Source organism: Ochlerotatus camptorhynchus, unplaced genomic scaffold (genome assembly GCF_037179485.1).
Source record: "Ochlerotatus camptorhynchus isolate MF236.1 unplaced genomic scaffold, CSIRO-AGI_Acam_v1.1 ptg000064l, whole genome shotgun sequence".
Lineage (NCBI taxonomy): Eukaryota > Metazoa > Arthropoda > Insecta > Diptera > Culicidae > Ochlerotatus > Ochlerotatus camptorhynchus.
In genome coordinates, this window is record NW_027040554.1 from 2,474,346 (window position 1) to 2,493,462 (window position 19,117).

The 19,117-nt window shown below is 41.2% G+C and overlaps 1 protein-coding gene across 3 annotated transcripts in view; it reads right to left on the minus strand.

Annotated features, from left to right (window-relative positions):
* The window catches only part of LOC135697017 (cingulin-like), a 63,134-nt gene extending 44,716 nt beyond the window's left edge, over nucleotides 1-18,418 (minus strand). The window contains exons 1-9 of one of the 3 annotated variants that reach the window (XM_065216567.1): nucleotides 18,080-18,418; nucleotides 17,392-17,801; nucleotides 17,076-17,325; nucleotides 16,832-17,020; nucleotides 16,559-16,735; nucleotides 8,029-8,358; nucleotides 7,656-7,965; nucleotides 7,450-7,592; nucleotides 7,287-7,364 (exon numbers count right to left, since the gene is read on the minus strand). In XM_065216567.1, the coding sequence (XP_065072639.1) occupies nucleotides 7,287-7,364; nucleotides 7,450-7,592; nucleotides 7,656-7,965; nucleotides 8,029-8,358; nucleotides 16,559-16,735; nucleotides 16,832-17,020; nucleotides 17,076-17,325; nucleotides 17,392-17,801; nucleotides 18,080-18,346 (2,154 nt within the window). In that variant the 5' untranslated portion in view covers nucleotides 18,347-18,418. Of the gene's footprint in view, nucleotides 1-7,286; nucleotides 7,365-7,449; nucleotides 7,593-7,655; nucleotides 7,966-8,028; nucleotides 8,359-16,558; nucleotides 17,021-17,075; nucleotides 17,326-17,391; nucleotides 17,802-18,079 lie in introns of all 3 variants that reach the window. The other 2 variants (XM_065216568.1, XM_065216566.1) reach the window with 2 other exon arrangements.
* Between the last annotated feature and the right edge of the window lie 699 nt (nucleotides 18,419-19,117).

Sequence of the window (19,117 nt, forward strand, 5' to 3'; positions counted from 1 at the left end):
TTTTTCACATTCTCTTGAAATAAGCTGAGTAATTAAATGAAATCTATTGATGGCTACTTGAGGCTGGAAATAAAAACCTGCCAAAATAATTTTCCAAAAACTTTTCACTGTTAACAATTAATGCTACATATGTATTACCAGTTTTAAGTACAGTCCTTTAGTCCTTCGACAATATCGATCAGAATGTTACTTATCCCCTTTTGATCCCCTTTTTATGATATTATTATTTCTTAATATTAACTTTAACTAACATTCCGGGATGGAGCATGTGCAAATTCCGGGGGTTCAAGTCTCTCTTAGCAGAGTTTTATTTTTATTCCTCTCATAGCTCAGGATTAAGTGTGTCTAATCCTACGGGGATCAATGCTCTCCTAACTGAGTTTCCAACTTTAAATGAAATTGAACAAAATATCAAAAGAAACAGCATCTATTCAATAATTATAATTGATTCTACTTATTCAAAGCTTTGAACTGCAAGCTTAAAAAACAGTCAAAGAAAGTGAAAATATAAGAACTGCTCTCAAATATATAAACAATTCACAACTGACGCAGGGTCCGAAGGGTGCGAAAACGGAACACTGGTCACATTTAGTGATTAAGTTGATAAAAATCCCAGTTTTTGGAACCAGCGACCGATCACATGAACCACTTGAACTTCCTAAGTAAAATTTTTACTACTCAAAAATGCAATCAGCTATTACTGGCAAGTATATTGACGATTCAGCCTCTCCTTTGCCTGATACCGCTTCAACTTCTAGCTGTGTTTCCGGTTCTGCGACCTCCACACTAGCCACATCATGTCCATGCATCCGTCCTGCCAACTGCCAGCAGGTTTATGCCGCCACCTGGTCTTCCTCGGATCCGGGACACCCTAAAACAGGCACTGAGGAAGCTTCCGAACCTACCGACCCAGTCACGCTTGCTGCAGACATCCGCCATCGTCATCGTCCCGGTCCTGTGGCCGGTGATGGTATCGGGGGCTTCCGGCCTGCAACCTCAGGCGAGTATGTTAGCGATTCCGAGCTTTCGGTACCTGATGTCCTTTCGATTTCTTGTTCCCGTGATTGCTCCTCGAATGGTCTCCGGATCTACTACCAAAACGTGCGTGGGCTGAGGACTAAAATCGACTCGTTTTTCCTGGCTGTTGCGGAGGCCAAATATGATTTGATTGTGCTGACGGAAACGTGGCTGGACGACCGAATTTACTCATCGCAACTTTGATTCCGCACTACCGGGCACTTCTGTTTCCTTGCCAGTCGAGCCACTGATTGATCTAGATGCCGATCATCCCGCTCTCGTCGTGTCATTTAGTTTACCTACGCCGATTTTTTTTTTACGCCGTCATCAGAGTGCTACTCTTTGGACTTTCGCCGGGCCGATTATGTTGCATTGAACAATGCGCTTGCGGAAATTGATTGTCAATTTATCGAAACAGCCGCTAGCGTGAATGATGCTGTGGATTTTTTCAGTGCTGCTCTGGAAGATGCTATTCTCCGCATTGTTCCAGCTCGACGACCTCCGCTAAAGTCTGCATGGTCGAACCCACGCCACGCTAAAACGTCAACGCTCTGCCGCCCTCCGAAAGTATTTATTGTAACTCTCGCTCGCCGTACTACAAACGACTGTTCAATTTTGCGAGTCGTAGTCATCGAAATTACAATCGTTTTCTCTATAATCGACACAACGGCGCCGGTGGTGTAGTGGTAAGCGTGATTACATCTCACCCCAGAAGGCCTGGGTTCAATCCCAGTCGGCGCCGCCGGGATGTTCTGATGCATAACATCTCTGATCACGCCTTCCTTCGGATGGGAAGTAAAGCCGTTGGTCCCCGATTCATGAGTTGATGGGTCGATAGGTAGGGTCCAGGTGTGGGAGCTGCCTTCCTGGCACGTCGGTAGCATTGGTGCTCAGCACGGAAAACAAGATCGACGGAAAAAAACAAACCAAAGGAGTCTATAATCGACACGTGAGACGCACGGAAGCGAACCTTCGCACGAATTCGAAAAGTTTTTGGTCGTTTGTCAACTCCAAACGGAAGGAATCCGGGTTGCCTTGTTCCATGTTTCTCGGGAATGACTCGGCTTCAGTGCTGAGATTTGTCATTGTCATTGACAGACTTTCGCGCGATATTGACAAAATTGTTCGTCACATAGTCACTGACAGACTTGATCCTCAAAAAAACCTTCGTCAAAATCTCATTCATTTTTTCGTCAATGACAAAGATTCACCTGGTAACAAAAAGTGTAATTTAGTACATTCTGTGTCACATTATTGTTATCCAAGTAGCTCAGAACGTAGATACTTGTTCACTAAAATGGATCCATGTGATTGTTTTGCTCAAGTCGTTTAATTTCGTAACAAATTTAGCTAATAAACAAATCTGCACATGTTCGTCACTGACACCATTGTCATTGACAATTGACATGGTTTGCCTTGACTATGACTGTTAGCTCAAATGAGTGACCAAAGCAGAATTGTCAATATCACCGTGTACTGTCGAGATTTTGCAGCACTGCGGCTAATAGCGAAAGACAAAAATGCGATTTGTTTGCTCGTCATTTCAAGCAAGTGTTCCACGATTTCTCGGCTTTGCCAACACAAGTGCTGGACGGTACTGTTGGGATGCCACGTGATGTGTTTAGTTTCGTTATTCCGCGCATTTCAGAAGACATGGTGATAGCCGCAACACGCAAACTGAAGCTCTCATTCGCCGCCGGACCTGACGGCATTCCGTCATCAGTTCTAAAACGTTGTGTAGCCAATCTCTGCGAGGCTATTCAATATCTCGACACAGCAATGTGAGTTCCCCTGCCGCTGGAAACTTTCTTATCTGTTCCCAGTGTACAAAAAAGGAGATAAACGGAATGTCATAAATTATCGTGGAATCACCTCCCTGTGTGCCTGCTCAAAACTGTTCGAGATTATCATAAATGGTGCTCTGTTCGCATGCTGCAAAAAATATATCGATACAGAACAACACGGTTTCTACCCGAAGCGCTCCGTGTCCACGAACCTGGTGCAGTTCACTTCTAACTGTCTGCGATGCATGGATTCACAATGGCAAGTTGATGCTGCGTATATGGATCTAAAAGCTGAATTTGACACGGTGGACCATAATATCTTGCTGGCCAAGCTGGAGATACTTGGCATCTCGTCAACTGCTGTGGATTGGTTCAGATCTTACTTGGTGAATCTCTATGAACATGTCAAGATTGGCGCATCGGAATCGGATGTTTTCTCAAACAACTCGGGAGTTCCGCAAGGCAGTAACCAAGGACCGCTACTATTTTCGATCTTTTTAAACGACGTCGCCTTCCTGACCATCAGGATGCCGCGTTTTCTATGCAGACGATACGAAAATCTACAATATTATTCCAGGATATGTTAGGTATTTTTGCTGACTGGTGCTCAAGAAATTTGATGAGTCTAAGCATAGAAAAATGTAACATTATTTCCTATCACCGAAAAATCGAACCAATCATGTTTGACTACACTGAGGAAACTAGAATTACGATTTTCATAATATGTTTCGTATGAACAAGCATTTTGAGCTCTGGAAATAGTTTCATAACATGCGTATGAAAATTACATGACTCAAAAATGATTCCCATACGAAATGAGTCTAAATTTCATACGAAGCTGCAATGAACTTTATGAGTTGATCTTGTGTGGCAAAACTCATACGTCGTTCGTAAGAAACGCTGTTCAAAACAAAACAAGATGGCGTATGAACCGGAATTACTAACGTATGCTAAATTTCCGGCGGAAACTTGAACTGTATTGAGAGGTAAAAACGCTGAATTCTAAATAATTTTCCGGATCCTACCTACATATTTAAAATTATAGAGTGTATGGCTTTAATAACAACCATTATCGCGTACTGGTAGATCCTGAAGAGCGAATTGATATGGACGTGAATTGCATAATGACTAGAACAAAACGTAAGAAGGTAATGTAAAGATTATTTCAAATATTTACTATCAATGTGTCCACAGAATCTGCCTAACATCAAAATACTGCGGTTACTGCAATGCTGTTGCGATAACGGACATAACTGAGTTAAAGTTGGAACCAGTGGCATCAATAGCCAGGCAGATTGTAGTCCCGGCACTTAAAATTTTAAAGGTAATTTTTGAGTGATGTTGTTTATAATACAAAAACTCAAATGCAACGCAAACTCAAATTTTTCTTTGTTTAAAAAATAAATATGAATTTATGATTACATGTATATAATTAATTTGCAAGAAAAAAAAACTACAAATAGCTACAATGAATTTCATAGTTGATTCGATTGCTTTTCGTATTCCTCTCGTTTCTAATTCATACGAATGAAACGTAAATTTCATACTCATAACCAGGGTTGCTTGCACTCACTTGCTATAAAAAAATGATTTCCTAAATTTTGAAATCATTAGATGTTATAATGATAATTTGTACTTGTTGGATACAAGAAGAGGTTGAAGGGCAAGTGTTTGACTCAAAAAAACTGTCAATTTCGCTACCGGAGTGTTACAATCAGCGATCTTATGATTCGTGAGCGTTCACTCAGAGTGAGCGCTCGCGAGTCGTAAAATCGCTGATTGTGACTATCTGAAAGCAAATTTGACAGGTTTCGTGTGTCAAACACTTGCCTTTCTACCTTTTCTTGTATCTAACAAGTACAAAATTTGGTTATAACATCTAATGATTTCAAAATTCAGAAAATCATGTTTTTATAGCAAGTGAGTGGAAGCAAGCCTGCTCATAACGTATCATTTTCATACGACACATTTATGAAATCCATATGTGTCTACTGCAAAAAACATAAATGTTAACAAAGGTGCGCGTTCATATTTCTATCGTATGAAATTCAAAATAAATTCTTTTGGTTAAATTCCATAAACATTTCGTATGAAATTCCAACGAATTATTTTCTCAGTGTATGTTTTCTACGGACGCTGTCTTGCTCGTGTAGAGCGCATAAAGGATCTCGGCGTTACCTTTGACTGCAGACTCACTTTCAGAATCCACTACAATTACATCATCTCCAGAGCTAATCGACAATTGGGCTTTATTTTCAAAATTGCCGACGAATTTCGTGATCCGCTATGCCTCAGGTCACTTTACTGCTCGCTTATGCGATCCTTATAGGAGTCAAGTTGAGTTGTTTGGTGCCCTTTCCATGCTAGCTGGATCACTAGAATTGAATCCGTTCAACGCAAGTTTGTGAGATATGCTCTTCGTTTCCTCAACTGGCGTGACCCAACGAACTTGCCACCGTACGAGGAGCATTGCCTTCTCCTTAGAATCGAGCCATTGGAGGTGAGGTGGACGGTCGCTCAAGCTATGTTTGCTGGAAAGCTGCTTACGGGTGACATTGACTGTCCAACACTGCTGTCACAGCTAAATATGTATGCCCCTGAGAGGTCTCTTCGTCAACGCGACTTTCTGTTTTTGGAACCACGTAGCCGGAATTATACACAACACGAGCCAATTCGAGCAATCAGCCGGCAATTCAACAATTTTTTTTTTATATGTTCGACTTCAATGTATCAGCTGACGTGTTTCGTCATCGGCTACTTGGACTTTTCCGTACCGTTGACCGTAACTATTTAGTTTAAAGGCCCAAGCGCAATGACAGCGGAAGCGGAACGGCAGCGGCAGCGGAAAAGCCCGATCTGAGTAAGCCTACTTGTCCGATTGAAAACTAGTTAGAACCAAATCGACATCGGTTAGGCTTCTTGATGTCATTTGTGACAACTGTCAAACTTTCCGTTTCCGTTCCGCTTCCGTCCACATTGCGTTTGGGCCTTAAGTTTTATTCATTTAGACAACAATTGTCAGTTGAATTTTTCAATAAACAATAAAAGCTCTAAAACTTTAACAGCAATTATGAATGATCATCGACATTTCCGGGATTTATTAATTATTCGTAATGTTTTTTGTCATCGCGTCTTATTGGCATATATTTTTTGAAAGAAGATTATATGGTCACGGTAGTTAGAGAAAAATGTGGATCGATATTTTTGATCAGCGAAAGTAGTTAGGCCCCTAAGATTCTGACTACTGGACATGTTTGGAAAACTTCTAAAATTTCATGCTGGATTGAAAAAAAATAAAGCATTCTCACAAACCACTTGTTCATTCAAATTGATTTAAACAACACCACATTTCCATCAATAAAATCACACTCTTGAAACACCGCCATCGGGTGGCAAGCGCCAAGCAAATCGTATTTATTTTAGAAAACCTGCGTTTTCCATCTCTCGTTCTACTGATGCTACTCAACATGAGGAAACTGGGAGACACGCGCCAGACATATGGCAACTGCATCGCCCAAACTTCGGCGAAAGAAACCCCCTTAGGTACATCCATCCGACTTGTGATGACCTCTCGTTTGATGGTTTCAAAAAAGGAATCATTCGTCAAAAAAACCGAAGTCAAAACTTTACTGCATGGTCTATCGTTTCATGGCAGTTAATTTTATGTGTTTGTGTGTATGTTTAAAAAAAAACGAACAAAAATGGAAATAAATAAACCGAATTTAATTTGTTTCGACAGGGCAGCTCTCTTTCTAAATTCTACATTATGTGATGCACCAGGGAGAGAAGCAAGATTTTAGAATTTCTCAAAATAGATTGACATCGTGGCTTAGAATATGTGTGAAGACTCGATGAGTGTCGGACTTTTGGCGCGGTTAAAAATGATTGACAACGAGTTAGTACTTTGGAGAAATAAGGAAGAGTTTAGATAAAATTTAACGGTAATTGACCACTTCGACTGATGGACTTAAACATTCAAATAGGTGATAGGCAGAATGACGGAAGTACATGCATTCCAAACAGTCTACCAGAGCTCGTCAATTTGAAGCACTATGCGAAGTAGTAAATTGTCCGAAAATAGAAACGCGCCAGTGTGTACGCAACGCATGTCAGAATGGACACAACATGGAGAAAATGCACCACTTTATTCTATAGGTAGGATATCCCCCTCGGAGAGACATATGCAGCTTGAACAGTTGCTATAATTAGACATAGAAAAACCGCTTAAAGTGGGTTAGTTAGATCTCACATCGCGTGCGAGCGTCCCATCCCGCGTCCTCTGACTGATGTCGTTCTCGACCGGCCGAACGAAAGTACAGCAGCAGTTTGGAGGGAAACCGTACAGATAATGTTTATTTATGTACAAACCGATCACAGAATCCAACAGATAGTTTACGCTTGTGATAAATTTGGGATAAACAGATTCGAGAGCAACTACTTAAGCCGAATTGAGAGGGAAAAGTGAGTAAACAACTAATACTGTACCAGGCAGGCGATTTCCATTGCCATATCATGCAGAACTGTCTGCACTCGCATCCGCTGGGCGGCAAGTGTTTCTCTGGTCTGAAACGATAAGTAAAAACAAAAGAAACAGATGCAATGGTTTAATGATCGTAGAAATTGTTTTTTTTTTCGGGATGACTCATACGTCTACCGGTACAGGCATGATGTCGGAATCTATTGAAGTTTCTTTCTCCTTGGTTTCGACCGATGGCTGCCTTTCCGTCGCATGCCGAGAATCTTGAAGCTGATCAATGAGACATTCGCGCTGCTCTTTTTCTCGTTGCAAAGCTGAAACGGAAATACTATACAAACTTATAAAATTAAATCTATTTAAAGGGGAAACCTCCGTACCATTGATTTGCTCTTGCATTAAATCCACCATTTTACATAAATCATTACGCTCCTTCGTCACTACAATGTAGCTTTTCACAATAGCATCCAAGTATTGTTTCAGGCGTTCAAGAATAGCTGCATCCTTACCACACTCTTCTTCGGTCGAATTATTCCCAATTACTGGTTGGGACACAAATGCCTCTATGCTTTGAACAGTGGACGGTAGCTTTAGGTGCCCCTTCAAATGTTTGACGATTTCCTCAATCAGTCTCATCATTTCTGCTCGAATGTAAAACAGCTTCCTTTCGTTGTTTTCATAGTCGTTACGCTGTAATAGAACCTCAAATTAGCAACCCTAATTCCTCTTATGACCCACCCAAACTCCCATTACCAAAATTTTCAGTTCGGCTTCGCTGGCATCCAGCCGGGTACACTGCTCGGCAATGATATCGTCTTGGGCATGTTTGGTCTGCTGAAACAGTTGCAACTGTTCGCTCATGGTGGCCAGTTCACATTTGAGGCGCTGAATTTGTTCTGCTTCCTGCTCGCTACCTAGGCCAGATTTTAGCGCCTTTACCGTTCCAGAAGACGAATCGGAGTTGACACTGCTGAACGAGATAGTCGATTCGGACGAGCATATCGAAGCGGTATCGAAGCTGGGATTCGATACGGATTTGTGCAGTATGGAGGCCGGTCCCGTTACCGCTGCCAACGCGAGGGACTGTTCGCGAATAAGTATGATATTACTGATTTTGTTTTAAACGGGGCTTGAATCAAACAAGTGTAGACATAAAGTTTAAATATAACACCAAAACCAAGTGCTGCTTAAATCTATCCCTACGTAACGTAGAGCAATGAACGATCCATTTTGGTGCTGAACACGTAGGTTTAATGCTATTATCTTTAATGGTTCTGCTCTAGTTTTGCATGTGTGCCGAACGAACAGGAACCCCAAGGGATAGTCAAATTAAACATGAGTCTTGTTATTTAAAGTCCACTATCATGCACAGTAGGGGTGGCAAACAACTGTTTATGAATACTGATCCCGTTAGTAATTTTGTTCCTTTGATAGCTGTTTTTGGGCCTTTGGAGCACATCACCGTTATATGGAAAAACGCAATCTTGACCTCATCTAGCGAGAACAACCCTCTTTTGGTTCCACTTGGGGGTACTAAACAACTGAGCGAAATTTGGCGACGATTGGCATTTCATCTCGTCCATGAAAGGTGGGGCCTCAGAAGGAGGACCCCCAACAGAGTAGTTTTTTACAGTGTTTACTTCAACCGAAATTTGGTTCCTGGCTCGATCGTTCATTTACGCAACATAGTAAAGACACAACATTAAAATCTGAATAAAACAGAGCTCCACACCGGGAGAACCGGGAGGGCCCCCACCAGGCAGAGATGTCCCAACAGCCGAAAGGAATTAAAAAAGACTATGTTTTAAAATACAATGCAGCATCCTTTGAAAAACGCATTACTGCTGCCAGTGTGGAGGGATTATCACCCAGTATATGCATATATATATTTTTTTTTTAATTATAGTCACTCTTGGGTCATTCGTGACTTGTCCGGGGGTGAGATTTGAACTCGTGACTTTGGCGTGAGATGTATGGATGTTAACCACTACGCCGGGGTCGCCTCCATGTCGCATATGCTATTTGGAAGCCCGTGGAATTCCCGCAAGTTCTGATACTGAGGGCATACGCATAGAATGTGCTCGATTGAGACTGGAGTTCTACAACCGACGCAAGTCCCACTCTGCGTCCCAAGCTTCCCGTACTTTGCTCACGATCCAGCGCTTGACATCGTGTAACGGTTCTTCGTTAGTATAGCGAGGGGCAGATGGTCCTGCCCCAGCCAGAAAGTCAGCTTCAGAGTTGCCTGGTATTCCGCAGTGCCCCGGAACCCAGTAGAATACCGTGTTTGGTGGCGGGGATCAGTCGTGGGCTCGGATGTCAGGGCTTGTATGACGCTGTGCGAATCCGTGAGGACCAGGATCGGTCGGTTGGAGAGCGTTGTAGCAGCGATGAAGATGGCAGCAGCTTCAGCAGAGAAGACAGAACATTGCGGCGGTAATCTGCAGCTGGTTGGTTTCCGGCTAGACCGATACCAACCCCGGCCCGAGAGCGAGATCCGTCCGTGTATCGGTGAGTGTGCGTGGGGTATTTTTCTCCTAACATTTCAGCTAAAGTCCTTTTCATGGCCACGGAATTGTCTCCGGCTTTGAACCAGTCCTTAATCCGGCTTTCGATGTTCGGTAATGGTGTTTACCAGCATTTGTCTCCATGCCAGTGGACCCTGGCAACTGGGGGGAGATCTTCGTTGGCAGCCGAGCGGAGGAGTCTGTTCCTCTCGTCGAGGAGGAAGATCCCTTGATTTCCGGATGTCTTCAAGATGAAAGCAGCGGCTTTGGTTGCGATAGCCACGGTTATACGGAAGCGGAAAGGCAGGATACCTACGTCGATGCATGCAGCATCAGCGCTCGTGGATGGCAGCAGACCACCGCGTTGCAATTGAAATTTGTATGGGAAAACCTACTTGTTTGCATTTTCATCGCTAGATACCACTAGAGTCGGTGTATAATGAGTCACGCCAAGAGAAAAACAGTTGAACTCGCATCACGGTTTTCGAAAGATTCCCTTTATTTTCACTTGGCAACAGAGGACTTTTACATCAACTTCAAATGACTTCTAGCGAGAGAAAAAAAAATAGCGGCTGTAATAAATCATTATATCAGTGATTTTGTCAAATTATCTTAACAAAAAAATAGTAGCAATTCTCATTACTGATCATTACCAAAAGTATCCCATGACAATTTAATGCTCACTGCGTGTTTATGATCATTTCTTCGATTATATTTTATATTTTATTGCAATACCTTTCGTGAACCTCCCTAATAAAAAATTACCATAAACGAACGATAACCCAAATCATTGAACTATTCCACAAATGGTTTGGATGATACCTTGAACAAGTCGTTAAGCAAATTAACCATAACATTTTTATTAGGGCTATCATAGCATCGTAATGTTTGTTTACTTTGCACGATAGGTAGCCGGTTTGACAGTTCATTAGGTAGACTTGGCTTCACTCTTGGCGTGACTCATTATACACCGACTCTAGATACCACCACCATGCAACTAACCATGTACAATTATATTCCACGATGTGACTAACAACTTTGCCGAAGGAAGTACGGTGCTAGCGTGTCTCTAAAAAAGAACATATTACTGTTCAAATATGTATGGTTTGAATAAAATGCCAAAAATCACTTTTTCTGCCCACACTGCCGGGGTACAAATTTCAAATGCAACGCGGAATGCCGGACTACAACCAATCGTCGCCAAATTTTGCACAGTTGTTTGTGTCCTCAAATGGGACCAAATAAACATTGTTCTGAAAAAAATATCATTATGACCCCCTTCTGCTCCCACTTTTACGCTGCGCACACTAGTGCTAAAGCAACAATCAATACGAAACTAACGATTTTAAATTGGCTCACTACTTGACTAGCCTATTGGTCCCAAGCAAACGATTAACGTACCCCATTCTAGTCGAAATTCTAGTACTACACAATGTTTGTTTTGATTCGCTATGAAAGTTTGACAGATAAAATTAGGGGTTAGTGGATTTTCCTATGTTTCGAGGGGTGAATCGATTAGCTTGGGACCGAAGAGAGTACCAGAGCTGAGCCAAAAAGTTGAGCACGTTATTTCGGGACCTTCTAGTCTTATAGTTACCTCTATGGCTAAAGTCCGAGATCAAGATCTTGTTACTCATGTCAAGAAAATATTTCTATGAGAGTTATGAATTGGGAATAAAAAAGGGGCTTATTTTCCATTTAATTCCACAACTCACAGCTCTATAATTCAGCAAAAATAATAAAAAGTTCAAGATTCTTGAAAATTCCTCAATAATTTATTTTTTTAAAAGCTTCCAAACCTCTAAATTTGCTTGAGTTGCAGAAACATGAAGTTTTTCAAAGGCCAACGTTAATGGACCTATTTTGGTCACAGCCGAAATATTAGATAGTAAAGATTGTCATAAAAAAATATATTTGAATTTAAAAAAATAGTTCCAGCAAAGCATTTCGATACAGACCAAATCTTCAAGATTATGGGTACGTACATATTGAAATTTTCAAGATTCTACGACTGTGATTTTACAGTCTCTCCACGTTAAATTTCGGACACTTTTCTTTCATTGTAGTTTTTGAAATATTTCTCGAACCGCTGAAACATTTCACTTATATGACAGCTGAAGCTCTCCACTTTATTTCGCTGTACAACATGTTTACATTTCTGTTCAGTTTGGTAAAATGGCATTGAATCAAGTGGAAGTACGCAACCACATTTTGTACGAACGGCAGCAAAATCCAACGTTGTCGGTACGCGATCTCGCCAAAAAGCTAAAATTGCCAAATATTACCGTGATTAGTGTGTGCCAATCGTTTGACCAGCGCATAACTGTGGATCGGAAGGTTGGAAGCGGAACAAATCAAAATGTATGCTCTCGACAAATGAACCAGAAGGTGGTAGCCGTTATTGAGAAACATCCAAACCGGGGACCAACGGCTGTACTTCCCTTCCGAAGGAAGGCGGGATCAGAGATGTTATGCCTCAGAACATCCCGGCGGCGCCGACTGGGATTGAACCCAGGCCTGCTGGGGGTGAGAGGTAATCACACTTACCACTACACCATCGGCGCCGCTAGATGCATAATGTTGGTTGGATCATAATCAGTGTTTGGATAATATCAAAAACTCAAATCTCACGCTTGGGATTATTTGCCTATGAGTTTTGAATTGCAAAATTCAATTGCACAAACATCACTGATGAGATTTCAGGTTCAAAAATTCATTGCTTTATATTTCGGTCTTATTTACCTATTACCAATTAGTGTTGGTTTTGTATCCTTGGATGAAAATCTAGCAAAATATGCATAATCAATAGTCGTTTGAGCGGTTTTTATGTGTTTTAAGCTACAATTATTTTTTGGCGTTGAAAGTCAAAATGCATGACAATCTCAAGCGTGAGATTTGTGTGCCAGATTTGCATGCATTATTCTGTCGGGAGAACTCAATAATGATTTTCCGAACACTGATCATAACCTATACATATCCTTAATAAACAATGCGGATACAACGTAAAATGAAACAGTTACAGACAATTTTTGGTATCTAAGACCTTATACTGGCATCCAGTATCGGATCTCGACTATTTGTTTGATCCTCTTAAACACATTGAACTGGTAAACAAGCTCGGCTAGGTTGAATGTGTTTCGACTATTTCAAAAGGAATGCACTAATACAAACTGGTGGAAACTAACGATTTTAAATTTTCTCACTACTTGACTAGCCTAGTGGCGCCGGTGGTGTAGTGGTAAACGTGATTACCTCTCACTTCAGCAGGCCTGGGTTCAATCTCAGTCGGCGCCGCCGGGATGTTCTGAGACATAACATCTCTGATCACGCCTTCCTTCGGAAGGGAAGTTGATCCCCGGTTCATGAGTTGATGGATCGTTAGGTAGGGTCCAGGTGTGGGAGCTACCTCCCTGGCGTGGGTAGCATTGGTGCTCAGCAAGCAAATAACTGCGGTTGATATTGCAAGCTGTGATATCGCAGCTCGGAACATCAAGCTAATGTCGTTTTCGTTTTTGCGGTGTAGCTACTCCGGTGCTACACCGCCGAACACCGAAAAAATTCAGGGTGTAGCTATCGGTTGCACCTTTGTTTACAAACAAAGATGATGAGCTGTCAATGAATCACGCTTTTTGCTGCTTACACTACACCGGTGTAGTGTAGCAAAAACGAAAACGACATAACAAAACTCACCAGCTGCAAATCTCACCAAACTGTGGTGAGATTGAGTTTAATGATTTTTACTTTACACCCGAATGCTATACCGAAACTTCCATAATGGCTGGCAGCAGTTACTTCGTATACACCGAAAATAGTTTTCATGTAGCTTCCGGTGGAATCCCAAATGATTTTCATCCATAAACAAAATTAATGGAATTCATCTGAATTCCACATAACATTTATCACGTTAATTTTATATGATTTTTCATGTGAATTTCATCGGCCTCATAATATTCATGTGATTTTGTGGTGAGATTTTTAGCTATGAAAGCTCTGTGAAATTCACATGGTTTTCATCCATTAGATATATGATAAATTTTTTGAGTGTATGCCATCGGTGAAGAGAAAACGAGGTGCAACGGAATCATGTTTGCGTCGTTTCAACTCTCAGCTTCAACTCTCGCAATACGAAAGAAGGTTGTAAAATCAATATCAAGCATGATATTTTGCTCCAATATCACGCGTAAAATACTTCCTTCTCTAAATATTCATGCATTGTACGTGAGCGCTTAGAATATGTGTAGGTAGGTATGAGCTTTGCCTAATATTGTTGCAGCAAATGTTTCCTTCTTTCAAACGTAAGCAGTTCTACCAAATTCTTAAATACCATGGAAAAACAATTGAATTTTGTAAAAGACCTAGTAGCAATTAAAATTAACTCTTGGTTTCAAAAATATGTCGAATCACAGCGATTATTTGCGCTAAATATTCGTTATGCCAAAAGTTCATTATGCCAAGTGTCCATTATGCCACACGTCCTTACGGAAACTGCCATTATGACAAACGTACCAGACCCAGCCAACTCTATAGTCGCTATATTCATCACTGAACGAATAGCAAACGTAAATTTTACCTGCTAATTCAGGTGAATTCTTAAAAACAAGAATCTAATAAAATTTACATGCTAAACGTAAAATTCAACGACATGTTAATGAAATTAACTGGATTTACTGGTCGAGTCCATGTGTCATGCTGGTGAAGGTTATATGAAATTCACGTAAATTTTCCGTGATCTCATTGTGTGAAAATGTTCTGTACGTAACTTTCAAGATGGTGACAGAAGAAAGTATTGGCATTCCCCATTGTTGGAAGATCTGGGTTTGCCAAACAGTCCACTTTTTAACATTCGATTCGAGCTACAAGATTATTCCAGTAAACGGGGGATTATTGCAAGCTTCCAGATCATCAGTTCCTGGCTAAAATAAATGGTGAGAATCAAATATTTACATTTAAAGAAAAAAATAGAACGATGATCAATTTTCGCTTTCGATTCTCTTATACAGAAATCAGCGATCTTAATGAAAATACAGAGCTCCAAGCAATTGAACCCCTTTCCTAAAGTAAAACATGTGAGTCTTTCTAGAAGCAGTTCTACCTCAGGATGAGGAAAAAACAGGCAGTAGATCTAGTGAAATCATGAAATAGGTGGTGCATCAATTGAAGACAAATTTTATTTTAATAAAACACTTTGAAAATAAATGTGTTACCAAAATAATTGGCTTCGTAGACTTCATGAAAAAATAAATCGAAATTTACCATACATTCACTTAAACATAACTGTAAAACCCTGTAAAACTTACTTGAAAATTCACGTAACTTTTAAGTGTTGCCAATTTGAATATCATCTGTAGACCCGGTAAAAGTTACGTGGCAATCACTTGATTTTTATTTGCAGTGTAGTCTAGCGGATAAAATCTCGACCAAATTCGAGCAAATCAAGACCAACAACAGAAAAGAGCACATCAGTTATTGCGAACAAAACTTCGGAACCCCTTTTCTCGTGACTCAAGACTCGCCAACGCAAATTAATACCATCTTTGGGGGTTTGCCCTATCCGATAATGCAAGTAATTTGCGTTCGATTGGCGAGGAAAGAATAATCAACGTTTTGTTTATAAAAGTTGATAGTACCTTTCAATAAATGGTATACAATATATTGAATTGGTTCCTCTTTATGATAAATCGAAATTCTATCCGCCAGACTATGAATATAGCGACTATAGTCAACTCGTATTCAGATCACAAGATCTGTGTTCATCATCAAGGTGGCATTAATTTTCGCTTCAACCGTTTGCCACTAGCTGGCGGGCAAAACATGTTGCTTTGGATTTCTTCGTAGTAAGCCAAGAGTGCGAGTACCTTCTTCATGATTGTATTGCTTCGAGGCTGGCTGGATATCCAGGGATGTTACAAGATTTTCAAAATATGATCAGTGAAATCCACGCTACTTCAATTACTAGTCCGCTACAAATAGAAAACTGTTTTCATTGCTTAAAAATACCATTTGTAATACTACTACATGGCATTTCAAGCTTATTGCTAGACACCCTGCATAAGAACCAGCATAAATGTTACTTCAATTTCATTAAATAAATTCACAAGAGAAGATGACGATTTTTTACAAGTCCTCAACATCAGTTAGGTTAACTTTGACATAAGTTTATGTTAACTGACATAATATCAAACCTGCAAAATGCGTGTCTATGCTATGACACAGCAAGTTTCCGTCAAAATTCACTGCATTGGACCAGCTTTTTTAAGTTTTTGGTGATAGTCGTCCATAATTTAACTGAAGAGCTGTACTCTTAACGGGTCTGGTATATTTTTCAGACATCCAATCTTCTCATCAATTTGGCTATAAATTTAACCTTTCATATTTTTCCTGTATAAGTAACATCAAGAAGCATAACTTTCCCGAAAATAGTATATAGGTACCACAGACAGTATGAACCACAATTTAAACAAGAAAAATATATTTTTCAAAATAAGTAACAGCACCACAAAATCATTGATCACCGATGGCTTCCTTTTTGCTTGTTGACCGTTTCTTGCCCGGCATACTGACGCACGATGCGGAATCGCTTTCCTTTCTACTGGAGACACTTTCCGTATCACCACTGTCATGCTTATCCATGAACAGCCGGGAGGCCTTCAGTAGCTACACAGATTACACAGAAAACCCCCGGTTAGTAAAAGGTTCTTTTTGTTTTGTTTTAGTAACTCGGGATAACAAACAAACGAGATTGAAACCAACACCACAAACAAAGAACAACACGATACCTTTTTCAGTCCGACTTTATCCCGCCGCAGGGTGTCGATCACTTTCTGCCGATGGGCTACGGCCAAATTGGCCTCCCGTAGCAGCAGCTCAACGTCACGAAGCTGCTTCTCCAGTCGACAGTTTTTGTCGTGATGATCATTGATTTCATTGATCAGTGACTCGTTATCGCGATTTGACTGCGTTGCACACGTTGCACATTCGGGTGATTGTTTGGATTGTAGAAATGAACAAACACTTTTTGGGAGGACAATCGCAAAACGAACATCACTTACCTGTTTGGACACCTTGGCTTGCAGGGATTTGACGTCCTTTCGAAGTTCCTCGTTCTCCCGATTGACGGCTTCTAGCTGTTCCGATTTAAAGCGGGACAAATTTTGCAGCTGCTGCAACAGTTTCCTATTCGATGCATCCGAATCTTCGATTTTAAACTCGGCCAACGATTGTGACAGGTCCGAGTCGAACTACGGGAAAAATGGCTCTGAGTATTAGTCGTTTTTAAAGCGATATGATCCTTACCTGTGAAGACAGATCGTTTTCCTCTATTTTACTTTTAAGACTTGTAAGTTCTGTGCAAAGCTCGTGTATTTGAGCGGATTGTTGTTGCAACTCTTGATTCTTTCTATTGATAAGCTGCCTCAGTTGATTCATTAGGGGTTCGTTAATAGTATCACAGTCCTCAGGACGGAAGTCGGATTCCGTATCATTGGGACTACCATGAATCACAGGTAATTGCTGCTTTAGTAAATACTCCAAGTGTTTGATTTGTCTAAAATTGAAACCCGTTTGTAGGGTATGTAGGGCATCTTAAATAAAAATCACTAATTGTAGTTACCTTTCCTTAGCTTCCAGCTCTTGTAGCAACTCTTCCACTTTGGTGTTTTCTAGTTGACAGTTGGATGAAACTTCCAAATTCACCGAGATGGTAGGTCCCGCGGCAGGAGCTTCGCCTCTGATGTCATTATTCTTACCGAAAAGTTGATCCAAACTAATATCGCAGAGCTTTATACCATTCATATCCCACTTTCCAGTGGCGGACGCTCGCCGTATCACCTCTAACAGGCTATCTTTATCGCATTCTAACCGCCGCAATGTCTCTGGTCCAAAACGAGCCAAATTTTTCTTATAGTTGGCCCTCATCAATTCCAAACGATCGCTGCAGGTATCCTGCATTTCTTTTATCGCTCCCACCAAATCCAAATTGACCAGCCTCAGCTGTTTGACCCAGTCTTCGTACAGGGCAATCTGAAAATATAAATCATTATTGCTCGGAATCATAATGTAAAACACCGGACCAGTGAGTGGAAATGAGATCCAACAGTATTACAAAAATCTGTTTACGGTTGCCTTTTAATTGTTATTATTATTGTTATTACATCCGACGTTCAAGGTCCTTCGCGCGAACCGACGACAACGCAGCAACGGTGTACACATGCCACCTGTTGCGTCTCGTCGCGCTCCAGCGACCTTGGATGCTACAAGGCCTCCCCATCCATGCATGCCACGCTTCAGTCGGTACTCACCTTGTAATTCATGTCGTTCCCGTGCTGCTCGACAATCCGAAGACGTCGCTCGAATACCAGATTCAGTTCCTCCACCAGCCCTTCGTTCAACGAGCGCGGCTCGCCGCATTTCGCGCAATCACCACCCTCCGCCATCGCCATCTGACAGCAGTCTGGCACTTGCTGCTGCTCTTGTTGCTGCTGACCAGTCTGTTCCAAAACGACCACGGCAGGAGCTTCGACCGCGGCCACATCTTCAACCGAAGAACTCCCTAGTCCTGAATCCATATCGGGACATCCAAGGTGGGAGAGCACTTTGACAAAAGACTCTGCAAAAATTGGGATCTTTTCCCAGCAATGTAGAAGACAGGAAAAAATCACTGACTACTTTGTTTACGTTCAAGGCACAAGTGGCGACGGTGATTGGGGAGTAAATAAAGAGCCTCCGCGAATCGCGAGCGTTCGTGAGGTGGTGTTCGTGAGATCGCACGGCGCAGCATCTAAAAAAACCGTGAACGGAGCCCATAGCTTTGACGTGAAGGGGCTGTAATGAGATTGGTGCGTGAAATTTCAAAGATGCTTTTTCAGAGAAAACCCGGTGCCACCATAGAGGTGACCAGAAGGTTCCGAAGAAACGTGCTCAACTTTTTGGCTTAGCTCTGGTACTCTCTTCAGTCCCAAGCTAATCGATGCACCCCTCGAAACATTGGAAAATCCAGGAAACCCTCATTTTATCTGTCAAACTTAGCGAATCAAAACAAACATAGTATAGTATACTAGAATTTTGACTAGAATGGGATACGTTCATAGAGGTAACTCTGTCACTACTGTGGTCTGAAATCTGATGTAGGCATGCGATTATATGGTACACGGATAGAAATCTCCTTACACCTTTTGGCAAATTTCTATTGCTGATTATTCATAAAATGTATAAGTCAACTAATAAGCAGACGCGTTGCAAAAAGTTAATAAAGATCATGTGTCAAATGAAATGTATAAGCGGTCACACATACCTTTTATGCATTCTTATAGGACCTATGTGGTTTGTCGTATGTAATA